At 48.0% G+C, this 27,316-nt stretch overlaps 1 protein-coding gene across 5 annotated transcripts in view; it reads right to left on the minus strand.

Moving 5' to 3' along the window:
- The window catches only part of STARD4 (StAR related lipid transfer domain containing 4), a 60,856-nt gene that overhangs the window by 22,281 nt on the left and 11,259 nt on the right, over window positions 1-27,316 (minus strand). For 2 of the 5 annotated variants that reach the window (XM_063964114.1, XM_063964115.1), the window contains exon 3: window positions 22,443-22,492. The exons of 2 other annotated variants lie outside the window; for them this stretch is intronic. In XM_063964114.1, the coding sequence (XP_063820184.1) occupies window positions 22,443-22,492 (50 nt within the window). Of the gene's footprint in view, window positions 1-22,425; window positions 22,493-27,316 lie in introns of those variants that run through there. One more of the 5 variants, XM_063964117.1, reaches the window with a different exon arrangement.

Here is a 27,316-nt window from a genome sequence, read left to right on the forward strand (position 1 = left end):
CAACTCCTTGGCCTTCTCCTCCGGGAGAAACACCTTTTTCTGTTCTGTGTCCAGAACCATCCCCAGGAACAGCAGACACGTTGTAGGAGCCAGCTGCGACTTTGGAATATTCAGGATCCAGCCGTGCTGTTGTAGCACTTCCCGAGCTAGTGCTACTCCGATCAACAACTGTTCCCTGGACCTCGCCTTTATAAGGAGATCGTCCAAGTACGGGATAATTATAACTCCCTTTTTTCGAAGGAGTATCATCATTTCGGCCATTACCTTGGTAAATACCCTCGGTGCCGTGGACAGACCAAACTGCAACGTCTGGAATTGGTAATGACAGTCCTGTACCACAAATCTGAGGTACTCCTGGTGATGAGGGTAAATGGGGACATGCAGGTAAGCATCCTTGATGTCCAGTGATACCATGTAATCCCCTTCGTCCAGGCTTGCAATCACCGCCCTGAGCGATTCCATCTTGAACTTGAACCTTCTCATATAAGTGTTCAAGGATTTTAAATTTAAAATGGGTCTCACCGAACCGTCCGGTTTCGGTACCACAAACATTGTGGAATAGTAACCCCGTCCTTGCTGAAGGAGGGGTACCTTGATTATCAACTGCTGCGAATACAGCTTGTGAATCGCCTCCAGCACTGCCTCCCTGTCCGGGGGAGCTGTTGGTAAGGCAGATTTGAGGAAACGGCGAGGGGGAGAGGTCTCGAATTCCAGCTTGTACCCCTGAGATACTACTTGTAGAATCCAGGGATCCACCCGTGAGCGAGCCCACTGGTCGCTGAAGTCCTTGAGACGGGCCCCCACCGTACCTGGCTCCGCCTGTGGAGCCCCAGCGTCATGCGGTGGACTTAGAGGAAGCGGGGGAGGATTTTTGTTCCTGGGAACTGGCTGTATGTTGCAGCTTTTTCCCTCTACCTCTGCCTCTGGGCAGAAAGGACGCGCCTCTAACCCGCTTGCCTTTCTGGGGCCGAAAGGACTATACCTGATAATACGGTGCTTTCTTTGGCTGTGAGGGAACATGGGGTAAAAATGCTGACTTCCCAGCTGTCGCTGTGGAAACGAGGTCCGCGAGACCATCCCCAAACAACTCCTCACCCTTGTAAGGCAAAACTTCCATGTGCCTTTTAGAATCTGCATCTCCTGTCCACTGCCGAGTCCACAATCCTCTCCTGGCAGAAATGGACATTGTGTTTATTTTAGATGCCAGCCGGCAAATATCCCTCTGTGCATCTCTCATGTATAAGACAGCGTCTTTAATATGCTCTACGGTTAGCAATATAGTGTCCCTGTCTAGGGTATCAATGTTTTCCGACAGGGAATCTGACCACGCAGCTGCAGCACTGCACATCCATGCTGAAGCAATAGCCGGTCTCAGTATAATTCCTGAGTGTGTATATACAGACTTCAGGATAGCCTCCTGCTTTCTATCCGCAGGCTCCTTTAGGGCGGCCGTGTCCGGAGAATGTAGTGCCACCTTTTTTGACAGACGTGTGAGCGCTTTATCCACCCTAGGGGATGTCTCCCAACGTGACCTGTCCTCTGGCGGGAAAGGGTACGCCATTAGTAACTTTTTAGAAATTACCAGTTTCTTATCGGGGGAAGCCCACGCTTCTTCACACACTTTATTTAATTCATCAGATGGGGGAAAAACCACTGGTAGCTTTTTCTCCCCAAACATAATACCCTTTTTTGTGGTACCTGGGGTAATATCAGAAATGTGCAACACATTTTTCATTGCCGTAATCATATAACGAGTGGCTCTATTGGAATGTACACTAGTCTCATCGTCGTCGACACTGGAGTCAGTATCCGTGTCGACATCTGTGTCTGCCATCTGAGGTAGTGGGCATTTTAGAGCCCCTGATGGCTTTTGAGACGCCTGGGCAGGCACGGGAAGAAGCCGGCTGTCCCACATCTGTTATGTCGTCAAACCTTTTATGTAAGGAGTTGACACTGTCGCGTAATTCCTTCCACATGTCCATCCATTCAGGTGTCGACCCCGCAGGGGGTGACATCACATTTATCGGCACCTGCTCCGCCTCCACATAAGCCTCCTCATCAAACATGTCGACACAGCCGTACCGACACACCGCACACACACAGGGAATGCTCTGACTGAGGACAGGACCCCACAAAGTCCTTTGGGGAGACAGAGAGAGAGTATGCCAGCACACACCAGAGCGCTATATAATGCAGGGATACACACTACACACAGTGATTTTTCCCCTATAGCTGCTATAATACACAGTTTGCGCCTAAATTTAGTGCCCCCCCTCTCTTTACCCTATTGAGCCTGGAAACTGCAGGGGAGAGCCTTGGGAGCGTCCTTCCAGCGGAGCTGTGAGAGGAAATGGCGCCAGTGTGCTGAGGGAGATAGCCCCGCCCCCTTCACGGCGGACTTCTCCCGCTTTTTTCAGGATATTTGTGGCAGGGGATTTTACACATATATAGTATTACTGACTATATTATGTGTTTATTTGCCAAGCTAAGGTACTCTTATTGCAGCCCAGGGCCCCCCCCCCCCAGCGCCCTGCACCCATCAGTGACCGGAGTGTGTGGTGTGCATGGGGAGCAATGGCGCACAGCTGCAGTGCTGTGCGCTACCTTAATGAAGACCGGAGTCTTCAGCCGTCGATTTCCTGGACGTTCTTCTTGCTTCTGGCTCTGCAAGGGGGACAGCGGCGCGGCTCCGGGACCGGACGACCGAGGCTGGGCCTGTGTTCGATCCCTCTGGAGCTAATGGTGTCCAGTAGCCTAAGAAGCCCAAGCTAGCTGCAAGCAGGTAGGTTCGCTTCTTCTCCCCTCAGTCCCTCGTAGCAGTGAGTCTGTTGCCAGCAGATCTCACTGAAAATAAAAAAACTAATTATACTTTCTTTTCTAAGAGCTCAGGAGAGCCCCTAGTGTGCATCCAGCTCGGCCGGGCACAAAATTCTAACTGAGGTCTGGAGGAGGGGCATAGAGGGAGGAGCCAGTGCACACCAGGTAGTCCTAAATCTTTCTTAGTTGTGCCCAGTCTCCTGCGGAGCCGCTATTCCCCATGGTCCTTACGGAGTTCCAAGCATCCACTAGGACGTCAGAGAAATATATATATATATATATATATATATATATAGCATATATGGGCGGCACTCGTGAGGCTTTCAATCGACGAATAAAGAGACGAACAGCGTCTGCGTGTCAACGTTTCAGTCTATTTGACTTTTTTCAAGAGCAACTTACAACAAGTGAAATCTTACCTTAAATAGTGAAAAGCCGTCCTGGCCGCCATGACCGCCTCTCAGTCGCCGCGAGGCCCCTTCCGATGACGTCATCGCGCTGGTCCCCGTAGCTTGCTGCCGCCTTCCGTCCGTCACCTCACCTCTGCCCTGCTCGTGACAACTTCCGGCGCCGGCTGCCTGGAACGCAGACACGTGACCTTTCAGCGGAGGGGATAAGGGAGACTGGTGGTGGCCATGGTGACCTGTAAACAGCAACAACAACACGTGAACATTACTGATAAAAGTGCATCAAATTAACATCAAAAAGAATGGAATAAAAAAGAATTGAGTAAAACTTGAGTGTGCATGGATTAATGACAGTAATCAAATATGAAAGAGTGTTGTATACAAAGTCTACTGACCGAGCTACATAAGATACAGCGGGCAAAACACACTTAGGTGCCCCTGTAATAGTAAAAAAGACGTGAAAAAAATGTGTAAAAGTGGAAAGCGGCGTACCGCCTGTTAGGTAATAATAGAAAAATATAATAAAATTAAAATCCTCCTAGGAGGAAATTTCGTGTAGGAAACACGAAAAATGAGTGCTGGTAACTGATACATAAATCTAAATAAGTACAGCCTCGATTGGCAATGCCAAACTTAAAAATATGACTACTGTATAAGTGTACCCTCTACGAAGAACTGCCATATTGTAGAATATCCTGCTGAGGGATGTAACACAGGAAGTTAAATGTATTAAGATGAAATCTTAAAAAGACCTTCATTTTACTGAGACTCTACTGCTAGCCATGTGTTCTGCTAAAGAAAGGCATTCAGGGTAAAGAGAACATTGTATAGAGAGAAGTCTCGTTGGGCATTAATCATCTGACTCTGACTATGTCGCTGAATGCTACACATTCAATGTGTCTAATATGTTACACTAAATGCTGAGAGCTCATGGACTCTGTAGTGTTACAAGAAGCAAGAAAATGATAGCGACTCATTTAGACCAAAAGGTGTAATTGAGTTCATTCTGTGGATCCATTTCGCCTCTAATTGGAGTAATTTCTTGTCTCGGTCTCCGCCACGTATGGACACAGGTACATGATCGATCAGTTTATACACCAAAGATGATAGCGGATGCTTCCTTTCCTTGCCAATCGAGGCTGTACTTATTTAGATTTATGTATCAGTTACCAGCACTAATTTTTCGTGTTTCCTACACGAAATTTCCTCCTAGGAGGATTTTAATTTTATTATATTTTTCTATTATTACCTAACAGGCGGTACGCCGCTTTCCACTTTTACACATTTTTTTCACGTCTTTTTTACTATTACAGGGGCACCTAAGTGTGTTTTGCCCGCTGTATCTTATGTAGCTCGGTCAGTAGACTTTGTATACAACACTCTTTCATATTTGATTACTGTCATTAATCCATGCACACTCAAGTTTTACTCAATTCTTTTTTATTCCATTCTTTTTGATGTTAATTTGATGCACTTTTATCAGTAATGTTCACGTGTTGTTGTTGCTGTTTACAGGTCACCATGGCCACCACCAGTCTCCCTTATCCCCTCCGCTGAAAGGTCACGTGTCTGCGTTCCAGGCAGCCGGCGCCGGAAGTTGTCACGAGCAGGGCAGAGGTGAGGTGACGGACGGAAGGCGGCAGCAAGCTACGGGGACCAGCGCGATGACGTCATCGGAAGGGGCCTCGCGGCGACTGAGAGGCGGTCATGGCGGCCAGGACGGCTTTTCACTATTTAAGGTAAGATTTCACTTGTTGTAAGTTGCTCTTGAAAAAAGTCAAATAGACTGAAACGTTGACACGCAGACGCTGTTCGTCTCTTTATTCGTCGATTGAAAGCCTCACGAGTGCCGCCCATATATGCTATATACGAGGGTCCAAGTGTCTCAGGGAGGGCACCGGAGCAGCAGTGTTTGACAGCATGCGAGTGCCGACTCAATTTTGCTACATATTCAAGGACTTTGAATTTTCCTTGGGGTAAGGCACCCAATTCTATTTAACAGTTTACCCACCAGTGAATTTTTCTACAAGAACCGGGCTGTGCTATTACTGATACATACAGCAGCCCTGAGGCCTTTCATGTGCCTTATAATTACGGAGCACTGACCACTTGACCTCTCAATTGTATATTTCCAACATGGCAGAAGGGGGAACGGATGAGGGAAACGCCTTCCTGAATTTACGGCTAACAGTGGGAGACATCTTGTCCTTCAGTGATTCGGAGGCAGAAGCCGTGTACTTCAAGGATTCCCTGATACAGACAGCTGGAGCGGAATCAGCTAGTGAATTATATTCCACCTTGTGTCGATTGAAAAAGAAGGAATTAGACTATTACTTGCATGGGGTCACCCTGACTGACTACCATAAGGAGAAAAAAATACCCCGTGGGTTCAGAGTAAAAAACGTGCCGACGATTGGCCGTAACAATGTAGAGTTTTGCAAACGGTGGGTTGCTGTGTTGAATAAATGCGCTCTCGATCTCATCGTCTTGGTGATTGAAGAATCAGCACGCGAGATGCGCAATATACAAGAAAAGATTCGGGTATTTGAAGCAGCCCATAAGCAAACTCTGATAGAGGACCCTTCATGCAAGTGGATGGAGAAATTACAAAGTCAGCTGGATGAATACAAGAAAGAGCTCATTAAATTCAAGAAAGATAAACTTTCGAAAGTTAATGCTGATTATCAGGAGCAGAGAGTTTACACTTGGGTCACAGGGAGACTGCCCTCAGGAGAAGGGCGAATTAAATACCCACACAGGAGGCGTCCCAACAGGTTTGACAGTGACCAATCAAGAGACAACAGCACCTCCAATAGTGATACAGACAGCACCCGCAAATCTTTTTCCAAGAAACCCCCTTTAGGGGTTACCACTCGCGCCACCAAAAACGTAGGGCGCGCACGCGACGCGGGGGCCAATGCAAAAGGGAGGAATGCAAGCAAGAAGAAAACCTGATTGTCAACTTATCAAAACGTTCCATCACTCCCATGGAAGCCAAAGTATTAAATAAAGGACTTACCTTCATACCTACTGCTCATTTCAACTCATTTGAGTGGAAGAAAGAATTATGGAATTTTAATCGCCTACTTAAATTAAAGGAGTTTTTCCCCCAGGCGGACGACATCAATAATCTTTCACAGATGCCAGTCAAAAGAAGCTCAAGTTTTGAACCACAATCATTTAATTCCTCTATAAAAAGTTTCACACGTCTAGTAGATCAAGAAGTAACAAATGCACAAAGAAAGAGGCCTAGTAAGCAGCATTCCAACTTATCCAAAGAGGAATTTCAAGCACTCCAGGTGTTAAGTAAAGACAGTTCAGTGGTCTTTCGACCAGCCGACAAAGGGGACGCTCTGGTCATTCAAGATGTAGAGGCCTACATTCAAGAAATGTATAGGCAACTCAACATGCCGGACGTATATCAGAAATTATCGGGGGACCCAACTAACATCTATAAAAATGAATTGCTTCAAATTCTCACATCAGCAGTCAACGAGGGTTTCATATCCCAAAAAACATGTGAAGCCTTGACTATTCAGCACCCTGTGGTCCCTCTGATTTATTGTCTGCCGAAAATTCATAAATCCATGAATGCACCTCCGGGCCGCCCCATTATTTCGGCCAGAAATTCCCTGTACAGTAATGTGTCTAAATTTTTAGACCATTTTCTTCAACCTCTGGTCCAGCTGGAAGATACTTACCTTAAAGATACGAACACCTTCTTGGATAAACTTCAAAGCTTGAGGAATCTTCCAGCAGACGTCCTACTTTGCACCATAGATGTGGTGTCATTGTACACAAGTATACCGCACTGCGAAGGTCTCACTTGTCTGAAGGAATATCTCTCACAGAAACCTGAGTACACTGGACCACCTGTGCATTTTTTTGTAGATCTATTAGAGAAAACGCTTACCCGTAATTACTTTCTGTTCAACAACGAGTTTTTTGTTCAGCTGAGGGGGTGTGCCATGGGGAGTCACGTGGCACCCTCCTACGCGAACATTTTCATGTTTCAAATAGAAAAATCTTTGTTTCTGGATCATGGGTTGTTTCAACAATACACTTTTTTCTTTACAAGATATATAGACGATCTTTTTCTCTTATGGTCAGGTCCTGAACACAGCTTTAGACAGATGATGGCAGAGCTCAACGAACTTCATCCACATATTAAGTTTACGTATGAGTGTAATCACCAACAAATTCATTATCTTGATGTAAACGTACATTGGGACGGTGTTGAACTGAGCACATCGGTATACATCAAACCGACAGATGTAAACAATGCACTACATGCGCAGAGTCATCACCCTGTAGCTTTAAAAATAAGAATTTACTTACCGATAATTCTATTTCTCGTAGTCCGTAGTGGATGCTGGGAACTCCGTAAGGACCATGGGGAATAGCGGCTCCGCAGGAGACAGGGCACATCTAAAGAAAGCTTTAGGATCACCTGGTGTGCACTGGCTCCTCCCCCTATGACCCTCCTCCAAGCCTCAGTTAGGATACTGTGCCCGGACGAGCGTACACAATAAGGAAGGATTTTGAATCCCGGGTAAGACTCATACCAGCCACACCAATCACACTGTACAACTTGTGATCTGAACCCAGTTAACAGCATGATAATAGAGAAGCCTCTCGAAAAGATGGCTCACTACAACAATAACCCGAATTTTTTGGTAACAATAATTATGTACCAGTATTGCAGACAATCCGCACTTGGGATGGGCGCCCAGCATCCACTACGGACTACGAGAAATAGAATTATCGGTAAGTAAATTCTTATTTTCTCTGACGTCCTAGTGGATGCTGGGAACTCCGTAAGGACCATGGGGATTATACCAAAGCTCCCAAACGGGCGGGAGAGTGCAGATGACTCTGCAGCCCCCAATGAGAGAACTCCCGGTCCTCCTCAGCCAGGGTATCAAATTTGTAGAATTTTACAAACGTATTTGCTCCTGACCAAGTAACTGCTCGGCAAAGTTGTAAAGCCGAGACCCCTCGGGCAGCTGCCCAAGATGAGCCCACCTTCCTTGTGGAGTGGGCATTTACAGATTTTTGGCTGTGGCAGGCCTGCTGTCACAACTGAGGGCCTGAGCTGACGGGAGGCAGCCTCAGTTGTAGGGGCTGAGATGTACCGGAACCTGGGAGGTTGTATCAGACCCCTGGACATGTAAGTAACATGAATAATAACTGCCCGAAGGCGTGACCACGACAACTTAGATAAAAGTCAATGATGTTTATTATGACAACTCCGCATCACAGCAGCAATAAAAGAAAACGTAAAAGTCAGCAAAGAATAAATACAGTTCCTGAGTACTACAGCATGGCAGGAGCCACAGGGCACTGGTAGTGTGAGATAGTTCTTATGATCTTCTAGATGGAAAGTCCTTACCAGGCCCAGCTGTAGCAATGGAGATAACCCAGGATTGTACCAGCTGGTGTTCCAGGAAGAGCTGGGTTGCTGAAGGTAAAACAGCTGCTGTGGATACTGGCTGGAACCAGACTGTTGTTAGCACGGAGTGGATACTGGCTGGAACCAGTTAAATAATAAATGAACTTTGGGAGCGATGAAATGTGAACTGAAATGTAGAACTTGAGAGCGGAGAAATAATAATTCCGGTGGAGAGTGGTAAAGTGTAGAAAGGACACCGGCCCTTTAAGGGAAGCTGTACTCTGCTGGAAGCTGAGGCTGGAAGCAGGTAGTGTTGTAGCTGGAAACAGATGAATCCACAATGGATTGGAGAGTCAGGCTACACCGCAGGTGGAATGCTGGTGCGGGTCTCTATGGTGGAAGTCTTGAGACAGGAGCTGGAACCTGGAAGACAATCATAGAAGAGAGACAAACAGGAACTAGGTTTGACAACCAAAGCACTGACGTCTTCCTTGCTCAGGTACAGCTTACTTATACCTGCAGCAAGGAAGGGGTTGGCTAGGCAATTATGCAAATCAACAACACAGACAGCAGATTGGTGGAAATGATCAGATGACAGAATCCAAGATGGCTGCGCCCATGCAGACACTTGGAGGGAAGTTTGGTTTGTAATCCATGTGGTCTGGGAAACAGTAATGGCGGCGCCGGCCACCGGAGACAGGAGACGCCAGGCTGATAGATGCACATTTAACCACGCGGGCACAGCGGAGGCCGCGGCTGATGAAAAGACCACTCTGCATGTGGAAACTCAGGAACAGCGGAATCCGGTCCTGGAACGCTGAGCCCGCCTTAGGAGGCATCTGAAGGGTAAGTAATGGCGTCCAGATACCCGGATCGTGACAGCACCCCCCCCTTTAGGAGTGGCCCCAGGACACTTCTTAGGCTTTAAAGGAAACTTTGCGTGGAAATTTCGGACCAAGGCAGGAGCATGGACGTCAGAGGCATTGGTCCAAGAGCGTTCTTCAGGACCATAGCCCTTCCAGTCAATGAGATACTGAAGTTGACCGTAACGGTGACGTGAGTCCAGGATCTTGGCCACTTCATACTCAACGCCTCGTTGAGTTTGGACTTTCGGAGTTGGTGGAAGTAAGGAATGAAACCGATTCAAGATTAGCGGTTTCAACAGGGAAACATGGAATGTCCTGGGTATTTTTAAGAAGGGAGGTAACTGGAGTCTGTAAGCAACAGGATTGATGACTTGATCAATTTTAAAAGGACCGATGTAGCGAGGTGCAAACTTCATACTGGGAACTCTTAACCTCAAATTCTTCGTGGATAACCATACCCGATCACCCACCTTGAGAGCAGGAACTGCTCGACGCTTCTTATCCGCAAACTTCTTGTACCTGAACGATGCCTTGAGCAGAGCTGATCGTACGCTCTTCCAGATATTGGCAAACTGATGCAAGGTGATATCCACTGCGGGAACAGAAGTTGCTGGAAGCGGTTGGAACTCAGGGACTTTAGGGTGGAATCCAAAGTTGGTGAAGAATGGTGTTGAGGAAGATGAAGAATGATACTGGTTGTTATGACAGAACTCGGCCCAGGGAAGTAATTGAACCCAGTCATCTTGAGAGGAGGACACATAGATGCGGAGGAAGGCCTCCAAGTCCTGATTCACCCTCTCAGTTTGACCATTGGTCTGAGGATGGTAAGCCGTGGAAAACTTTAACTTGACTTGGAGGACTTGACATAAACTTCGCCAGAATTTGGCTGTGAATTGAACTCCTCGATCTGAGATAATTTCTTCTGGAAGACCGTGGAGTCGGAAGATCTCTTGTATGAATACTTGAGCCAACTTGGAAGCTGACGGAAGACCGGTGAGAGGAATGAAGTGTGCCATCTTGGTGAACCGGTCAACTACCACCCAGATGGTATTGAACTTGTTGCACATGGGCAAATCTGTAATAAAATCCATCGACAAATGGGTCCATGGTCGACGGGGAACAGATAGTGGAACCAGTTGCCCCGCAGGCGACTGGCGGGATACTTTATGTTGAGCACACTTTGGGCAAGATGCAATAAACTCCAAAACGTCCTTTTTCAGAGTTGGCCACCAATAGGACCTAGAGATAAACTCCAGGGTTTTTTGGATACCTGTATGTCCGGCAAAACGGGAAGCATGGGCCCAATGCATGAGCTTCTTCCTTAGTGTCGGCTTCACAAAACTTTTCCCTGATGGGGGCGTAGAGTCCATCCCTACCGTGGAGAATGCCAACGGATTTATAATAGGATGCTTGTCTGAAGACTCTGACTCATTTTCTTGCTCCCATGAGCGGGAAAGGGCATCGGCCTTGCGATTCTGAGAGCCCGGACAGAACTGGAGTTTAAAGTCGAACCTGGAAAAGAAAAGTGCCCATCTGGCCTGACGAGGGTTGAGACATTGTGCGCCTTTTAGATATAGAAGGTTCTTGTGGTCTGTAAGGATGGTGATTGAATGAGAAGCTCCCTCCAACAGATATCTCCACTCCTCTAGAGCGAGCTTGATGGCTAGCAACTCCTGGTCGCCAATGGCATAGTTGCGCTCCGCTGGGGAGAACTTCCGTGAGAAGAAACTGCAAGGATGTAAATGACCATCTTTAGCCCTCTGAGATAACACCGCTCCTACTCCAACGGAGGAGGCATCCACCTCTAAGATGAAAGGAGAGTCGATGTCAGGCTGTTTCAGGACAGGTGCAGAGATGAACCTCTGTTTTAAAAGATGAAAAGCTTGCATGGCTTCTTCAGACCACTTGGACGGGTTAGCACCCTTCTTGGTGAAAGCAGTAATAGGCGCCACAATGGTGGAAAAGTCTCGTATAAACTTTCGGTAATAATTGGCGAACCCTAAGAACCTCTGGACCCCTTTGAGGGTTAAGGGTACCGGCCAATTCTGGATTGCTTGTAGTTTCTCAGGATCCATCTCTAGTCCGGAACCGGACACAATGTACCCTAGAAACGGAATGGACTTGACTTCAAAGACGCATTTCTCTAATTTGCAGTAGAGATGATTGACACGGAGACGGGACAGAACCTCCTTTACCCAGAAACGATGTTCCTCTAAATCGTTGGCAAAAATGAGGATATCATCTAGATAGACCACGACATGACGGTATAGAATGTCTCTGAAGATCTCATTGACGAAATGCTGGAAGACAGCTGGAGCATTGCTCAATCCGAAGGGCATGACGAGGTACTCATAATGTCCGTCACGGGTGTTAAATGCGGTCTTCCACTCGTCACCCTCACGGATCCGGATGAGATTGTATGCACCTCTCAGGTCCAGCTTTGTAAAGATGGTAGCTCCGCTAACTCTGTCAAAGAGCTCAGTAATCAGGGGTAAAGGATAGCGGTTCTTGATGGTAATGTCGTTCAAACCTCTGTAGTCGATGCACGGCCGCAGACCACCATCTTTCTTCTTTACAAAAAAGAAGCCTGCGCCGGCTGGAGAAGAAGAAGGTCGAATGAACCCCTTTGCTAGGTTCTCTTTAATGTATTCCTCCATAGAATGTGTCTCGGGGAGAGACAACGGATAAGTTCGGCCTCGAGGTGGAACCTTCCCTGGAACGAGATCAATCGGGCAGTCCCATTCTCTATGAGGAGGAAGGATATCAGCAGAAGCTTTACTGAACACATCCGTGAAATCTTGATATGGAGGAGGTGGAACATCAGACGACCTGGGGGAGGAAGAACAGACAGGCAACACTTTAAACAAACATGTCTTAGTACAGGAGGAACCCCATGCCAGGATTTGCGTAGTCGTCCAATCAATTGTAGGATTGTGAAGACGGAGCCATGGAAGGCCCAGGACCACAGGATGTGTGGCTCTTGGAATCACTAAAAATGAAATAAGTTCGGAATGAAGAACTCCCACTCTCAGACGAACTGGTAGAGTCCTTAGAGAAATAACTGTATCAAAAATTTTACTGCCATCCACAGCAGTTAAGGAAAAGGACGAAGGAAGTCTCTCGGTGGGTAGGGACCACCGTTTAACATAGGCTTCAGTAATAAAGTTCCCAGCTGCTCCGGAATCCAGGAGGGCAATGACGTTCTGATAACGTTGAGCAACTTGAAGCGAGACTGGGAGGTTACAATCTTGAGGAGATGGAGAGGAGATCATTACTCCTAGCCGGCCCTCTCCTTGGCGAGCTAGGATTTGGAGTTTCCCGGACGTTTGGGACAGGCATTAATGGTGTGAGACGGAGCTGCACAATACAGACAGAGAAACTCAGAGAGACGTCTTCGGCGCTCAGCAGGAGTTAAACGGGAACGGCCAATTTGCATGGGTTCATCTGTAGTTGGTGACAGTTGGCGAGGAGGAGGAGTAGAAGATTTTGGAGCAGATGATCTTCCACGCTCAGTTGCTCTCTCTCTGAAACGTAAGTCAACTTTCGTACAAAGTGAGATTAGCTCATCTAACTTGGAGGGTAAGTCTCTGGTAGCTAACTCATCTTTAATACGCTCGGATAAACCATGCCAGAATGCAGCATACAGGGCCTCGTCGTTCCATGCCAGTTCGGATGCCAGGATCTGGAACTGTATAAGATATTGTCCTACAGTACGTGATTCCTGGCGTAAACGGAGAATCTCAGACGAAGCTGAAGTTACCCGGCCTGGCTCGTCGAAGATGCGCCTGAATGTTGACACAAATGCAGTGTAAGAAGATAGCAGGGTGTCGGACCTCTCCCATAACGGTGATGCCCAATCAAGGGCTGAGCCACTGAGAAGAGAAATAATGTAGGCAATTTTTGTACGGTCACTGGGAAAATTGCCAGGTTGTAGCTCAAACTGAATCTCACACTGGTTGAGAAATCCCCTGCAGAATCTTGGAGATCCGTCAAATTTTGCTGGCGTTGGAAGATGAAGACGTGGAGCAGAAATGGGTAAGGTGGGTGGGGTTATAGCTGGAGTCACTGTGGTTGACGCACCAGACGCGCCTGATCCACGGAGAGTTGTCTGAATCCCATCCAGCCGAGTAGAGAGATCCTGGAGACAGCGGATGATGTGGCCCTGTGCAGCCTCCTGATGTTCTAGTCGGGCTGCCAGTTCTTGCATCGGCCTGGCCGCTTGATCCTGGTCTCCGGCTGGATTCATTAGGTCAGTGCTTACTGTCACAACTGAGGGCCTGAGCTGACGGGAGGCAGCCTCAGTTGTAGGGGCTGAGATGTACCGGAACCTGGGAGGTTGTATCAGACCCCTGGACATGTAAGTAACATGAATAATAACTGCCCGAAGGCGTGACCACGACAACTTAGATAAAAGTCAATGATGTTTATTATGACAACTCCGCATCACAGCAGCAATAAAAGAAAACGTAAAAGTCAGCAAAGAATAAATACAGTTCCTGAGTACTACAGCATGGCAGGAGCCACAGGGCACTGGTAGTGTGAGATAGTTCTTATGATCTTCTAGATGGAAAGTCCTTACCAGGCCCAGCTGTAGCAATGGAGATAACCCAGGATTGTACCAGCTGGTGTTCCAGGAAGAGCTGGGTTGCTGAAGGTAAAACAGCTGCTGTGGATACTGGCTGGAACCAGACTGTTGTTAGCACGGAGTGGATACTGGCTGGAACCAGTTAAATAATAAATGAACTTTGGGAGCGATGAAATGTGAACTGAAATGTAGAACTTGAGAGCGGAGAAATAATAATTCCGGTGGAGAGTGGTAAAGTGTAGAAAGGACACCGGCCCTTTAAGGGAAGCTGTACTCTGCTGGAAGCTGAGGCTGGAAGCAGGTAGTGTTGTAGCTGGAAACAGATGAATCCACAATGGATTGGAGAGTCAGGCTACACCGCAGGTGGAATGCTGGTGCGGGTCTCTATGGTGGAAGTCTTGAGACAGGAGCTGGAACCTGGAAGACAATCATAGAAGAGAGACAAACAGGAACTAGGTTTGACAACCAAAGCACTGACGTCTTCCTTGCTCAGGTACAGCTTACTTATACCTGCAGCAAGGAAGGGGTTGGCTAGGCAATTATGCAAATCAACAACACAGACAGCAGATTGGTGGAAATGATCAGATGACAGAATCCAAGATGGCTGCGCCCATGCAGACACTTGGAGGGAAGTTTGGTTTGTAATCCATGTGGTCTGGGAAACAGTAATGGCGGCGCCGGCCACCGGAGACAGGAGACGCCAGGCTGATAGATGCACATTTAACCACGCGGGCACAGCGGAGGCCGCGGCTGATGAAAAGACCACTCTGCATGTGGAAACTCAGGAACAGCGGAATCCGGTCCTGGAACGCTGAGCCCGCCTTAGGAGGCATCTGAAGGGTAAGTAATGGCGTCCAGATACCCGGATCGTGACACCTGCCACAGAATGTGCAAGCTGAATTGCACTACAAATCCAACGAGCAATAGTCTGCTTAGAAGCAGGAGCACCCAGCTAGTTGGGTGCATAGAGGATAAACAGCGAGTCAGATTTCCTGACTCCAGCCGTCCTGGAAACATATATTTTCCGGGTCCTGACAACGTCTAGCAACTTGGAGTCCTCCAAGTCCATAGCAGCCGCAGGCACCACAATAGGTTTGGTTCAGGTGAACGCTGAAACCACCTTAGGGAGAAACTGAGGACGAGTCCTCAATTCCGCCCTGTCCGAATGGAAAATCAGATAAGGGCTTTTACAGGATAAAGCCACCAATTCTGACACGCGCCTGGCCCAGGCCAGAGCCAACAGCATGACCACTTTTTCTGTGAGATATTTTAACTCCACAGATTTAAGTGTGTCAAACCAATGTGACTTTTGGAACCCAAAAACCACCTGGAGATCCCAAAAGTGCCACTAAAGGCACAAAAGGAGGCTGTATATGCAGTACCCCTTTAACAAATGTCTGAACTTCAGGGACTGAAGCTAGTTCTTTTTTGGAAGAAAATTGACAGAGCCGAAATTTGAACCTTAATGGACCCCAATTTCAGGCCCATAGACACTCCTGTTGCAGGAAATGTAGGAATCGACCCAGTTGAATTTCCTCCGTCGAGCCTTACTGGCCTCGCACCACGCAACATATTTTCGCCAAATGCGGTGATAATGTTTTGCGGTTACATCCTTCCTGGCTTTGATCAGGATAGGGATGACTTCATCCGGAATGCCTTTTTCCTTCAGGATCCGGCGTTCAACCGCCATGCCGTCAACGCAGCCGCGGTAAGTCTTGGAACAGACAAGGTCCCTGCTGGAGCAGGTCCCCCCTCAGAGGCAGAGGCCACGGATCCTCCGTGAGCATCTCTTGAAGTTCCGGTTACCAATTCCTTCTTGGCCAATCCGGAGCCACTAATATAGTGCTTACTCCTCTCCATCTTATCAATCTCAGTACCTTGGGTATGAGAGGCAGAGGAGGGAACCCATACACTGATTGGTACACCCACGGTGTTACCAGAGCATCTACAGCTATTGCCTGAGGGTCCCTTGACGTGGCGCAATACCTGTCGAGTTTTTCCCAACGGTTTATAATCATGTGGAAGACTTCTGGGTGAAGTCCTTACTCTCCCGGGTGGAGGTCGTGCTGAGGAAAACTGCCACTCCCGGAATGAAAACTGCTGACAGTGCCATCACATGGTTTTTCGCCCCGCGAAGAATCCTTGCAGCTTCTGCCATTGCCCTCCTGCTTCTCGTGGCACCCTGTCTGTTTACGTGGGTGACTGCCGTAATGTTGTCCGACTGGATCAACACCGGCTGACCTTGAAGCAGAGGTCTTGCTAAGCTTAGAGCATTGTAAATGGCCCTTAGCTTCAGGACATTTATGTGAAGTGATGTCTCCAGGCTTGACCATAAGCCCTGGATATTCCTTCCCTGTGTGACTGCTCCCCAGCCTCGCAGGCTGGCATCCATGGCCACCAGGACCCAGTCCCGCATGCCGAATCTGCGGCCCTCTAGAAGATGAGCACTCTGCAACCACCACAGGAGGGATACCCTTGTCCCTGGTGACAGGGTTATCCGCTGAAGCATCTGAAGATGCGACCCGGACCATTTGTCCAGTAGGTTCCACTGGAAAGTCTTGCGTGGAATCTGCCGAATGGGATTGCTTCGTAGGAAGCCACCATTTTTACCCAGAACCCTTGTGCATTGATGCACTGAGACTTGGTTCGGTTTTAGGAGGTTCCTGACTAGCTCGGATAACTCCCTGGCTTTCTCCTCCGGGAGAAACACCTTCTTTCTGGACTGTGTCCAGGATCATCCCTAGGAACAGAAGACAAGTCGTCGGAACCAGCTGCGATTTTGGAATATTGAGAATCCAATCGTGCTGCCGCAACACTACCTGAGGTAGTGCTACACCGATCTCCAACTGTTCCCTGGATCTCACCCTTATCAGGGAATCGTCCAAGTAAAGGATAACTAAAATTCCCTTCCTTCGAAGGAATATCATCATTACGGTCATTACTTCAGTAAAGACCCGGGGTGCCGTGGACCATCCCTACGGCAGCGTCTGAACTGATAGTGACAGTTCTGTACCATAACCTGAGATACCCTTGGTGAGAAGGGTAAATTTTGACATGAAGGTAAGCATCCTTGATGTCCCGAGACATCATGTAGTCCCCTTCTTCCAGGTTTGCAATCACTGCTCTGAGTGACTCAATTTTGAATTTGAACCTCTGTATGTAAGTGTTCAAAGATTTTAGATTTTAGATTTTAAAATCGGTCTCACCGAGCCGTCTGGCTTCGGTACCACAATAGTGTGGAATAATACCCCGTTCCCTGTTGCAGGAGGGGTACCTTAATTATCACCTGCTGGGAATACAGCTTGTGAATGGCTTCCAAAACTGCCTCCCTGTCAGCGGGAGACGTCGGTAAAACAGACTTTTGGAAACGGCGAGGGGAATACGTCTCGAATTCCAATTTGTACCCCTGAAATATTACCTGAAGGATCCAGGGGTCTACTTGCGAGTGAGCCCACTGCGCACTGAAATTCATTGAGAACGGGCCCCCACCGTGCCTGAACTTGTAAAGCCCTAGCGTCATACTGAGAGCTTGGCAGAGGCGGAAAAGGGTTTCTGTTCCTGGGAACTGGCTGATCTCTGCAGCCATTTTCCTCTCCCTCTGTCACGAGCAGAAAAGAGGAACCCTTTTGTCCGCTTGCCAACCAGGACTGCGCCTGATAATACGGCGTCTTATTTTGAGAGGCGACCTGGGGTACATCCCCCTTTTTTTTAAGGCAATACTTCCAAATGCCGTTTGGAATCCGCATCACCTGACCACTTTACTGGTATAATTGGACAACGCACTTATACTTGATGCCAGTCGGCAAATATTCCGCTGTGCATCATGCATATATAGAAATGCATCTTTTAATTGCTCTATAGGCAATAATATACTGTCCTTATCTAGGATATCAAATTTCCAGTCAGGGAATCCGACCACGCCAACCCAGCACTGCACATCCAGGCTGAGGCGATTGCTGGTCGCAGTATAACACCAGTATGTGTGTAAATACATTTTAGGATACCCTCCTGCTTTCTATCAGCAGGATCCCTAAGGGCGGCCATCTCCAGAGAGGGTAGAGCCCTTGTTCTTACAAGCGTGTGAGCGCCTTATCCCCCCTAGGGGGTGTTTCCCAACGCACCCTAACCTCTGGCGGGAAAAGGTATACTGCCAATAACTTTTTAGAAATTATCAATTGTTATCGGGGGGAAACCCACGCATCATCACACACCTCATTTTATTTCTCAGATTCAGGAAAACTACAGGAAGTTTTTCCTCACCAAACATAATACCCCTTTTTTTGGTGGTATTTATATTATCAGAAGAGTGTAAACTTTTTCCATTGCCTCAATCATGCAATGTGTGGCCCTATTGGAAATCACGGTTGTCTCTTCACCGTCGACACAGGAGTCAGTATCCGTGTCGGCGTCTGTATCTGAGGTAACGGGCGCTTTAGAGCCCCTGTATGAGACGTCTGGACATGCACAAGCTGAGTAGCCGGCTGTCTCATGTCAACCACTGTCTTTTATACAAAGCTGACACTGTCACGCAATTTCAACAGTACATCCACTCAGGTGTCGACCCCCCAGGGGGTGACAACACTATTACAGACACTCTACTCCGTCTCCTCATCATTTTTCTCCTCATACATGTCGACACAAACGTACCGACACACAGCACACACACAGGGAATGCTCTGATAGAGGACAGGACCCCACTAGCCCTTTGGGGAGACAGAGGGAGAGTTTGCCAGCACACACCAGAGCGCTATATATATACAGGGATAACCTTATATAAGTGTTTTTCCCTTTATAGCTGCTGTATTGTTTATACTGCGCCTAATTTGTGCCCCCCTCTCTTTTTTAACCCCTTTCTGTAGTGTAGTGACTGCAGGGGAGAGCCAGGGAGCTTCCCTCCAACTGAGCTGTGAGGGAAAATGGCGCCAGTGTGCTGAGGAGATAGGCTCCGCCCCTTTCTCGGCGTCCTTATCATCCGTTTTCTTGTATGTTTTGGCAGGGGTTAAATGCATCCATATAGCCCAGGAGTTATATGTGATGCATTTATTTTAGCCATAAAAGGTTTTCTATCGATTTATTGCGTCTCAGGGCGCTGCCCCCCCAGCGCCCTGCACCCTCAGTGACCGGAGTGTGAAGTGTGCTGAGAGCAATGGCGCACAGCTGCGGTGCTGTGCGCCTACCTTTATCTGAAGACAGGAAAGTCTTCTGCCGCCGATTTTTCCGGACCTCTTCGCTCTTCTGGCTCTGTAAGGGGGCCGGCGGCGCGGCTCCGGTGACCCATCCAGGCTGAACCTGTGATCGTCCCTCTGGAGCTAATGTCCAGTAGCCTAAGAAGCCCAATCCACTCTGCACGCAGGTGAGTTCGCTTCTTCTCCCCTTAGTCCCTCGATGCAGTGAGCCTGTTGCCAGCAGGTCTCACTGAAAATAATAAACCTAAACTAAAACTTTCACAAAGAGCTCAGGAGAGCCCCTAGTGTGCACCCTTCTCGTCGGGCACAGAAAATCTAACTGAGGCTTGGAGGAGGGTCATAGGGGGAGGAGCCAGTGCACACCAGGTGATCCTAAAGCTTTCTTTAGATGTGCCCTGTCTCCTGCGGTGCCGCTATTCCCCATGGTCCTTACGGAGTTCCCAGCATCCACTAGGACGTCAGAGAAACTGGGGTTACCGTACTCACAGTTTTTACGCATCTGTAGAATAACAATGGATGCGGGACAAGCATCATTGGAGATTGACAAGATGATCCTGAAATTTCAAGCCAGGGGGTACGATAAGTTGGCTCTAGCCAAAGCCAAAACAAAAGTGATGCAATTGGATAGGACACAGTTGAACAAACGAGAACAGAGGGGGAAGAGGACCACCAAGACAACCATCTTTGTTAACAATTATAATACTGGATCAAGCACAATAAACTCAGTGGTCAAAAAATATTGGCCCATTGTCAACACTGACCAGACTTTACCATCTCTCACAGGTTCTAGACTTATGATGGGCTACAAAAGAAATAAAAATTTGAAGGACTGGTTGGTTCATAATAATGTTGTAACTCCAATACAAGGGAGTACCTCTCACTTCCTCACTAAAAAAGCGGGTTGTTATCGCTGTATCGGCTGCACAACGTGCAGGTATTTGGGAACAGGACATTATGTCTCACACCCATATTCTGGGAAGAAAATCGCCATCAAATATGTTCTCACGTGCACCACCAGATACGTTGTATACATGATCCGGTGTCCGTGCAGTCTGGTGTACATCGGGAAGACCTCTTGCACCTTAAGAGAAAGGATGAACCAACACCGCTCTGCCATACGGCAGGCACTGGAGGGCAAGCCCGTAGATCAGCCAGTGGCACGGCACTTCAAGGAAAGGAAGCATCCGCTATCATCTTTGGTGTATAAACTGATCGATCATGTACCTGTGTCCATACGTGGCGGAGACCGAGACAAGAAATTACTCCAATTAGAGGCGAAATGGATCCACAGAATGAACTCAATTACACCTTTTGGTCTAAATGAGTCGCTATCATTTTCTTTCTTCTTGTAACACTACAGAGTCCATGAGCTCTCAGCATTTAGTGTAACATATTAGACACATTGAATGTGTAGCATTCAGCGACATAGTCAGAGTCAGATGATTAATGCCCAACGAGACTTCTCTCTATACAATGTTCTCTTTACCCTGAATGCCTTTCTTTAGCAGAACACATGGCTAGCAGTAGAGTCTCAGTAAAATGAAGGTCTTTTTAAGATTTCATCTTAATACATTTAACTTCCTGTGTTACATCCCTCAGCAGGATATTCTACAATATGGCAGTTCTTCGTAGAGGGTACACTTATACAATAGTCATATTTTTAAGTTTGGCATTGCCAATCGAGGCTGTACTTATTTAGATTTATGTATCAGTTACCAGCACTCATTTTTCGTGTTTCCTACACGAAATTTCCTCCTAGGAGGATTTTAATTTTATTATATTTTTCTATTATTACCTAACAGGCGGTACGCCGCTTTCCACTTTTACACATTTTTTTCACGTCTTTTTTACTATTACAGGGGCACCTAAATGTGTTTTGCCCGCTGTATCTTATGTAGCTCGGTCAGCAGACTTTGTATACAACACTCTTTCATATTTGATTACTGTCATTAATCCATGCACACTCAAGTTTTACTCAATTCTTTTTTATTCCATTCTTTTTGATGTTAATTTGATGCACTTTTATCAGTAATGTTCACGTGTTGTTGTTGCTGTTTACAGGTCACCATGGCCACCACCAGTCTCCTTTATCCCCTCCGCTGAAAGGTCACGTGTCTGCGTTCCAGGCAGCCGGCGCCGGAAGTTGTCACGAGCAGGGCAGAGGTGAGGTGACGGACGGAAGGCGGCAGCAAGCTACGGGGACCAGCGCGATGACGTCATCGGAAGGGGCCTCGCGGCGACTGAGAGGCGGTCATGGCGGCCAGGACGGCTTTTCACTATTTAAGGTAAGATTTCACTTGTTGTAAGTTGCTCTTGAAAAAAGTCAAATAGACTGAAACGTTGACACGCAGACGCTGTTCGTCTCTTTATTCGTCGATTGAAAGCCTCACGAGTGCCGCCCATATATGCTATATACGAGGGTCCAAGTGTCTCAGGGAGGGCACCGGAGCAGCAGTGTTTGACAGCATGCGAGTGCCGACTCAATTTTGCTATATATATATATATATATATATATACACACTTACTGCAACTTGCTATTAAATGAAATTCCTCCTTGACCCAATAACTGTAGCATTTCACTCAAGCAGACAACCCAGACTACCACAGTGGGCCTAATTCATGTTTGTACGCAAGTGCAATTACAATTCTCTAGGCTAGGAAGCTGCTAATGTTGTCGAGTGGAGCTGCCGCCCAGGGATGATAAGAGACGCCCACTAGACTCATCACAAGCTCAATCACAATTGTGTACAATTAGTGGACTATGCGCACTTACAGAGAACATCGGAGCTAAGGGTTGGTCTATGGTTACGCAGACTGGCCACAGCAGTAGTGACTCAGACGCCATGTATTTGCGTGTTCGATCACGCAGCCATAAGAAGGCACACACCCTGAAAATGGCCATGGCACACCTGTGTTTCTCCAACCAATCCACTTAAACTCTCCATTAACATCTCCACACGGTCTCTTCCTGTCAGTCACTCTGCAACAAAGTTCTCAGTACGGGCAGGTATGTGCATTGCGCATTGCATTGCGATTGCAACACATGCGCAGTTTGCCAATAATAGCACCGTTATGTTAACATCGGCCAATGCATACAAACATGAATTAGACGCAGATTGTCTACCCATAAACATTTAGGAAAAACATGTAGGTAACATGCTAAATAAAACACCTTTGGTAAACACTCACAGGCAACCACCAAACTCTTCAGATGGTTTACGCCAGACCGTTACGTCACTCTGGAAAATACAGAAGTGAAGGCAAATGTTATTAGTTGATATGCATTGCAACTCATAAAATGCAAACCAATGGGTGAAAAAAAAAAAAAATAGGCCATTTGATAATGGAAACATCTCCTATATATTTGCCCAGATCTGTGACTCTGTGACTCATTTCCTAACGCTGGGCGTGGCTAGGAGCTCTCATTGGGTTAGCGCCAGGTCTATCACACCCAGCCCACAGCTGATTGGCCGAGAAATGCCCTCCCACACAGGTTACATCCAATGGGAGGCTCTGCCCTTTGCCTGCTGTGTGTTCCCTGGACTCCACTCGGCTGCAGAGGGACTCGCCATTGGGGGGGAAGCTGCGGTGCCTGGCTCGGCCACAGTCGCCTTCACCGACTGCTGAAGGGAGTGCCAACAAAGGTCAGCAGCTTAGCTGCTTCCAGGAGGAGAAGCGGGAGAAGCATTACCCGCACCTCTCCCACTGCCAGCACCAACGCCTCCCTACCCCATCCGCGTCACCACCGCAGCCACCCCTCCCCCAACCGCGGTGGCTCCGGACCCCCTGCCCCCCACCTGCCCCTCCCCCACTCGCGGCACCCCCGGAACCGGCCCTGCCCCACCCGAAGTGGCTCCAGACCCCCTCCTCCACCCGCGGAACCCATGCATCCGCCTTGCTCCCACCAGCGGCAGAGGATGTACACACTGATGGGGATGAGGAATCGTATGCTGATGATGAAATCTTGCCTTTGTCTGTGCAATATTTAAGCACTCACAAAATGAAGATTGGAGGTAATACTCCATATAATAAAAATAAAAATATTGCACGCCCCAAGGGCTTGCAAGGGATAAGGGGGCGCAACCCCTCTTTCCGATGATGTGAAGAGTTGCCCGTAGGGCGCAATGAATCACCTAGTACACACACACACACATATATATATATAATAAGAATTTACTTACCGATAATTCTATTTCTCATAGTCCGTAGTGGATGCTGGGGACTCCGTAAGGACCATGGGGAATAGCGGCTCCGCAGGAGACTGGGCACATCTAAAGAAAGCTTTAGGACTATCTGGTGTGCACTGGCTCCTCCCCCTATGACCCTCCTCCAAGCCTCAGTTAGGATACTGTGCCCGGACGAGCGTACACAATAAGGAAGGATTTTGAATCCCGGGTAAGACTCATACCAGCCACACCAATCACACCGTACAACTTGTGATCTGAACCCAGTTAACAGCATGATAACAGAGGAGCCTCTAGAAAAGATGGCTCACTACAGCAATAACCCGATTTTTTGGTAACAATAACTATGTACCAGTATTGCAGACAATCCGCACTTGGGATGGGCGCCCAGCATCCACTACGGACTATGAGAAATAGAATTATCGGTAAGTAAATTCTTATTTTCTCTAACGTCCTAAGTGGATGCTGGGGACTCCGTAAGGACCATGGGGATTATACCAAAGCTCCCAAACGGGCGGGAGAGTGCGGATGACTCTGCAGCACCAAATGAGAGAACTCAAGGTCCTCCTCAGCCAGGATATCAATTTTGTAGAATTTTACAAACGTATTTGCTCCTGACCAAGTAGCTGCTCGGCAAAGTTGTAAAGCCGAGACCCCTCGGGCAGCCGCCCAAGATGAGCCCACCTTCCTTGTGGAGTGGGCATTTACAGATTTTTGGCTGTGGCAGGCCTGCCACAGAATGTGCAAGCTGAATTGTACTACAAATCCAACGAGCAATAGTCTGCTTAGAAGCAGGAGCACCCAGCTTGTTGGGTGCATACAGGATAAACAGCGAGTCAGATTTCCTGACTCCAGCCGTCCTGGAAACATATATTTTCAGGGCCCTGACAACGTCTAGCAACTTGGAGTCCTCCAAGTCCCTAGTAGCCGCAGGCACCACAAATAGGTTGGTTCAGGTGAAACGCTGAAAACACCTTAGGGAGAAAATGAGGACGAGTCCTCAATTCCGCCCTGTCCGAATGGAAAATCAGATAAGGGCTTTTTCAGGATAAAGCCGCCAATACTGACACGCGCCTGGCCCAGGCCAGGGCCAACAGCATGACCACTTTCCATGTGAGATATTTTAACTCCACAGATTTAAGTGGTTCAAACCAATGTGACTTTTGGAACCCAAAACTACAGTGAGATCCCAAAGTGCCACTGGAGGCACAAAAGGAGGCTGTATATGCAGTACCCCTTTTACAAACGTCTGAACTTCAGGGACTGAAGCTAGTTCTTTTTGGAAGAAAATTGACAGGGCCGAAATTTGAACCTTAATGGACCCCAATTTCAGGCCCATAGACACTCCTGTTTGCAGGAAATGTAGGAATCGACCCAGTTGAATTTCCTCCGTCGGGCCTACTGGCCTCGCACCACGCAACATATTTTCGCCAAATGCGGTGATAATGTTTTTCGGTTACATCCTTCCTGGCTTTGATCAGGATAGGGATAACTTCATCCGGAATGCCGTTTTTCCTTCAGGATCCGGCGTTCAACCGCCATGCCGTCAAACGCAGCCGCGGTAAGTCTTGGAACAGACAGGGTCCTTGCTGGAGCAGGTCCCTTCTTAGAGGTAGAGGCCACGGATCCTCCGTGAGCATATCTTGAAGTTCCGGTTACCAAGTCCTTCTTGGCCAATCCGGAGCCACGAATATAGTGCTTACTCCTCTCCATCTTATCAATCTCAGTACCTTGGGTATGAGAGGCAGAGGAGGGAACACATACACTGACTGGTACACCCACGGTGTTACCAGAGCGTCTACAGCTATTGCCTGAGGGTCCCTTGACCTGGCGCAATACCTGTCGAGTTTTTCCCAACGGTTTATAAACAAGTGGAAGACTTCTGGGTGAAGTCCCCACTCTCCCGGGTGGAGGTCGTGCTGAGGAAGTCTGCTTCCCAGTTGTCCACTCCCGGAATGAATACTGCTGACAGTGCTATCACATGATTTTCCGCCCAGCGAAGAATCCTTGCAGCTTCTGCCATTGCCCTCCTGCTTCTTGTGCCACCCTGTCTGTTTACGTGGGTGACTGCCGTGATGTTGGCCGACTGGATCAACACCGGCTGACCTTGAAGCAGAGGTCTTGCTAAGCTTAGAGCATTGTAAATGTCCCTTAGCTTCAGGATATTTTTGTGAAGTGATGTCTCCAGGCTTGACTATAAGCACTGGATATTCCTTCCCTGTGTGACTGCTCCCCAGCCTCGCAGGCTGGCATCCGTGGTCACCAGGACCCAGTCCTGAATGCCGAATCTGCGGCCCTCTAGAAGATGAGCACTCTGCAACCACCACAGGAGGGACACCCTTGTCCTTGGTGACAGGGTTATCCGCTGATGCATCTGAAGATGCGACCCGGACCATTTGTCCAGCAGGTCCCACTGGAAAGTTCTTGCGTGGAATCTGCCGAATGGGATTGCTTCGTAGGAAGCCACCATTTTACCCAGAACCCTTGTGCATTGATGCACTGAGACTTGGCTCGGTTTTAGGAGGTTCCTGACTAGCTCGGATAACTCCCTGGCTTTCTCCTCCGGGAGAAACACCTTTTTCTGGACTGTGTCCAGGATCATCCCTAGGAACAGAAGATAAGTCGTCGGAACCAGCTGCGATTTTGGAATATTGAGAATCCAATCGTGCTGCCGCAACACTACCTGAGATAGTGCTACACCGACCTCCAACTGTTCCCTGGATCTTACCCTTATCAGGGAATTGTCCAAGTAAGGGATAACTAAAATTCCCTTCCTTCGAAGGAATATCATTATTTCGGCCATTACCTTGGTAAAGACCCGGGGTGCCGTGGACCATCCATACGGCAGCGTCTGAACTGATAGTGACAGTTCTGTACCATAAACCTGAGGTACCCTTGGTGAGAAGGGTAAATTTTGACATGAAGGTAAGCATCCCTGATGTCCCGAGACATCATGTAGTCCCCTTCTTCCAGGTTCGCAATCACTGCTCTGAGTGACTCAATCTTGAATTTGAACCTCTGTATGTAAGTGTTCAAAGATTTTAGATTTAGAATCGGTCTCACCGAGCCGTCCGGCTTCGGTACCACAACAGTGTGGAATAATACCCCGTTCCCTGTTGCAGGAGGGGTATCTTGATTATCACCTGCTGGGAATACAGCTTGTGAATGGCTTCCAAAACTGTCTCCCTGTCAGAAGGAGACATCGGTAAAGCCGACTTTAGGAAACGGCGAGGGGGAGACGTCTCGAATTCTAATTTGTACCCCTGAGATATCACCTGAAGGATCCAGGGGTCTACTTGCGAGTGAGCCCACTGCGCGCTGAAATTCATTGAGACGGGCCCCCCACCGTGCCTGATTCTGCTTGTAAAGCCCCAGCGTATACTGAGGGCTTGGCAGAGGCGGGAGAGGGTTTCTGTTCCTGGGAACTGGCTGATTTCTGCAGCCTTTTTCCTCTCCCTCTGTCACGGGGCAGAAATGAGGAACCTTTTGCCCGCTTGTCCATGAAAAGACTGCGCCTGATAATACGGCGTCTTCTCATGTTGAGAGGCGACCTGGGGTACAAACGTGGATTAACAGCTGTTGCCGTGGCCACCAGGTCTGAAAGAGCGACCCGAAATAACTCCTCCCCTTAATAAGGCAATACTTCCAAATGCCGTTTGGAATACGCATCACCTGACCACTGACGTGTCCATAACCCTCTACTGGTAGAAATGGACAACGCACTTAGACTTGATGCCAGTCGGCAAATATTCCGCTGTGCATCACGCATGTATAGAAATGCATCTTTTAAATGCTCTATAGGCAAAAATATACTGTCCCTATCTAGGGTATCAATATTTTCAGTCAGGGAATCCGACCACGCCAACCCAGCACTGCACA

Source organism: Pseudophryne corroboree, chromosome 1, assembly GCF_028390025.1.
Source record: "Pseudophryne corroboree isolate aPseCor3 chromosome 1, aPseCor3.hap2, whole genome shotgun sequence".
NCBI classification, from domain to species: domain Eukaryota; kingdom Metazoa; phylum Chordata; class Amphibia; order Anura; family Myobatrachidae; genus Pseudophryne; species Pseudophryne corroboree.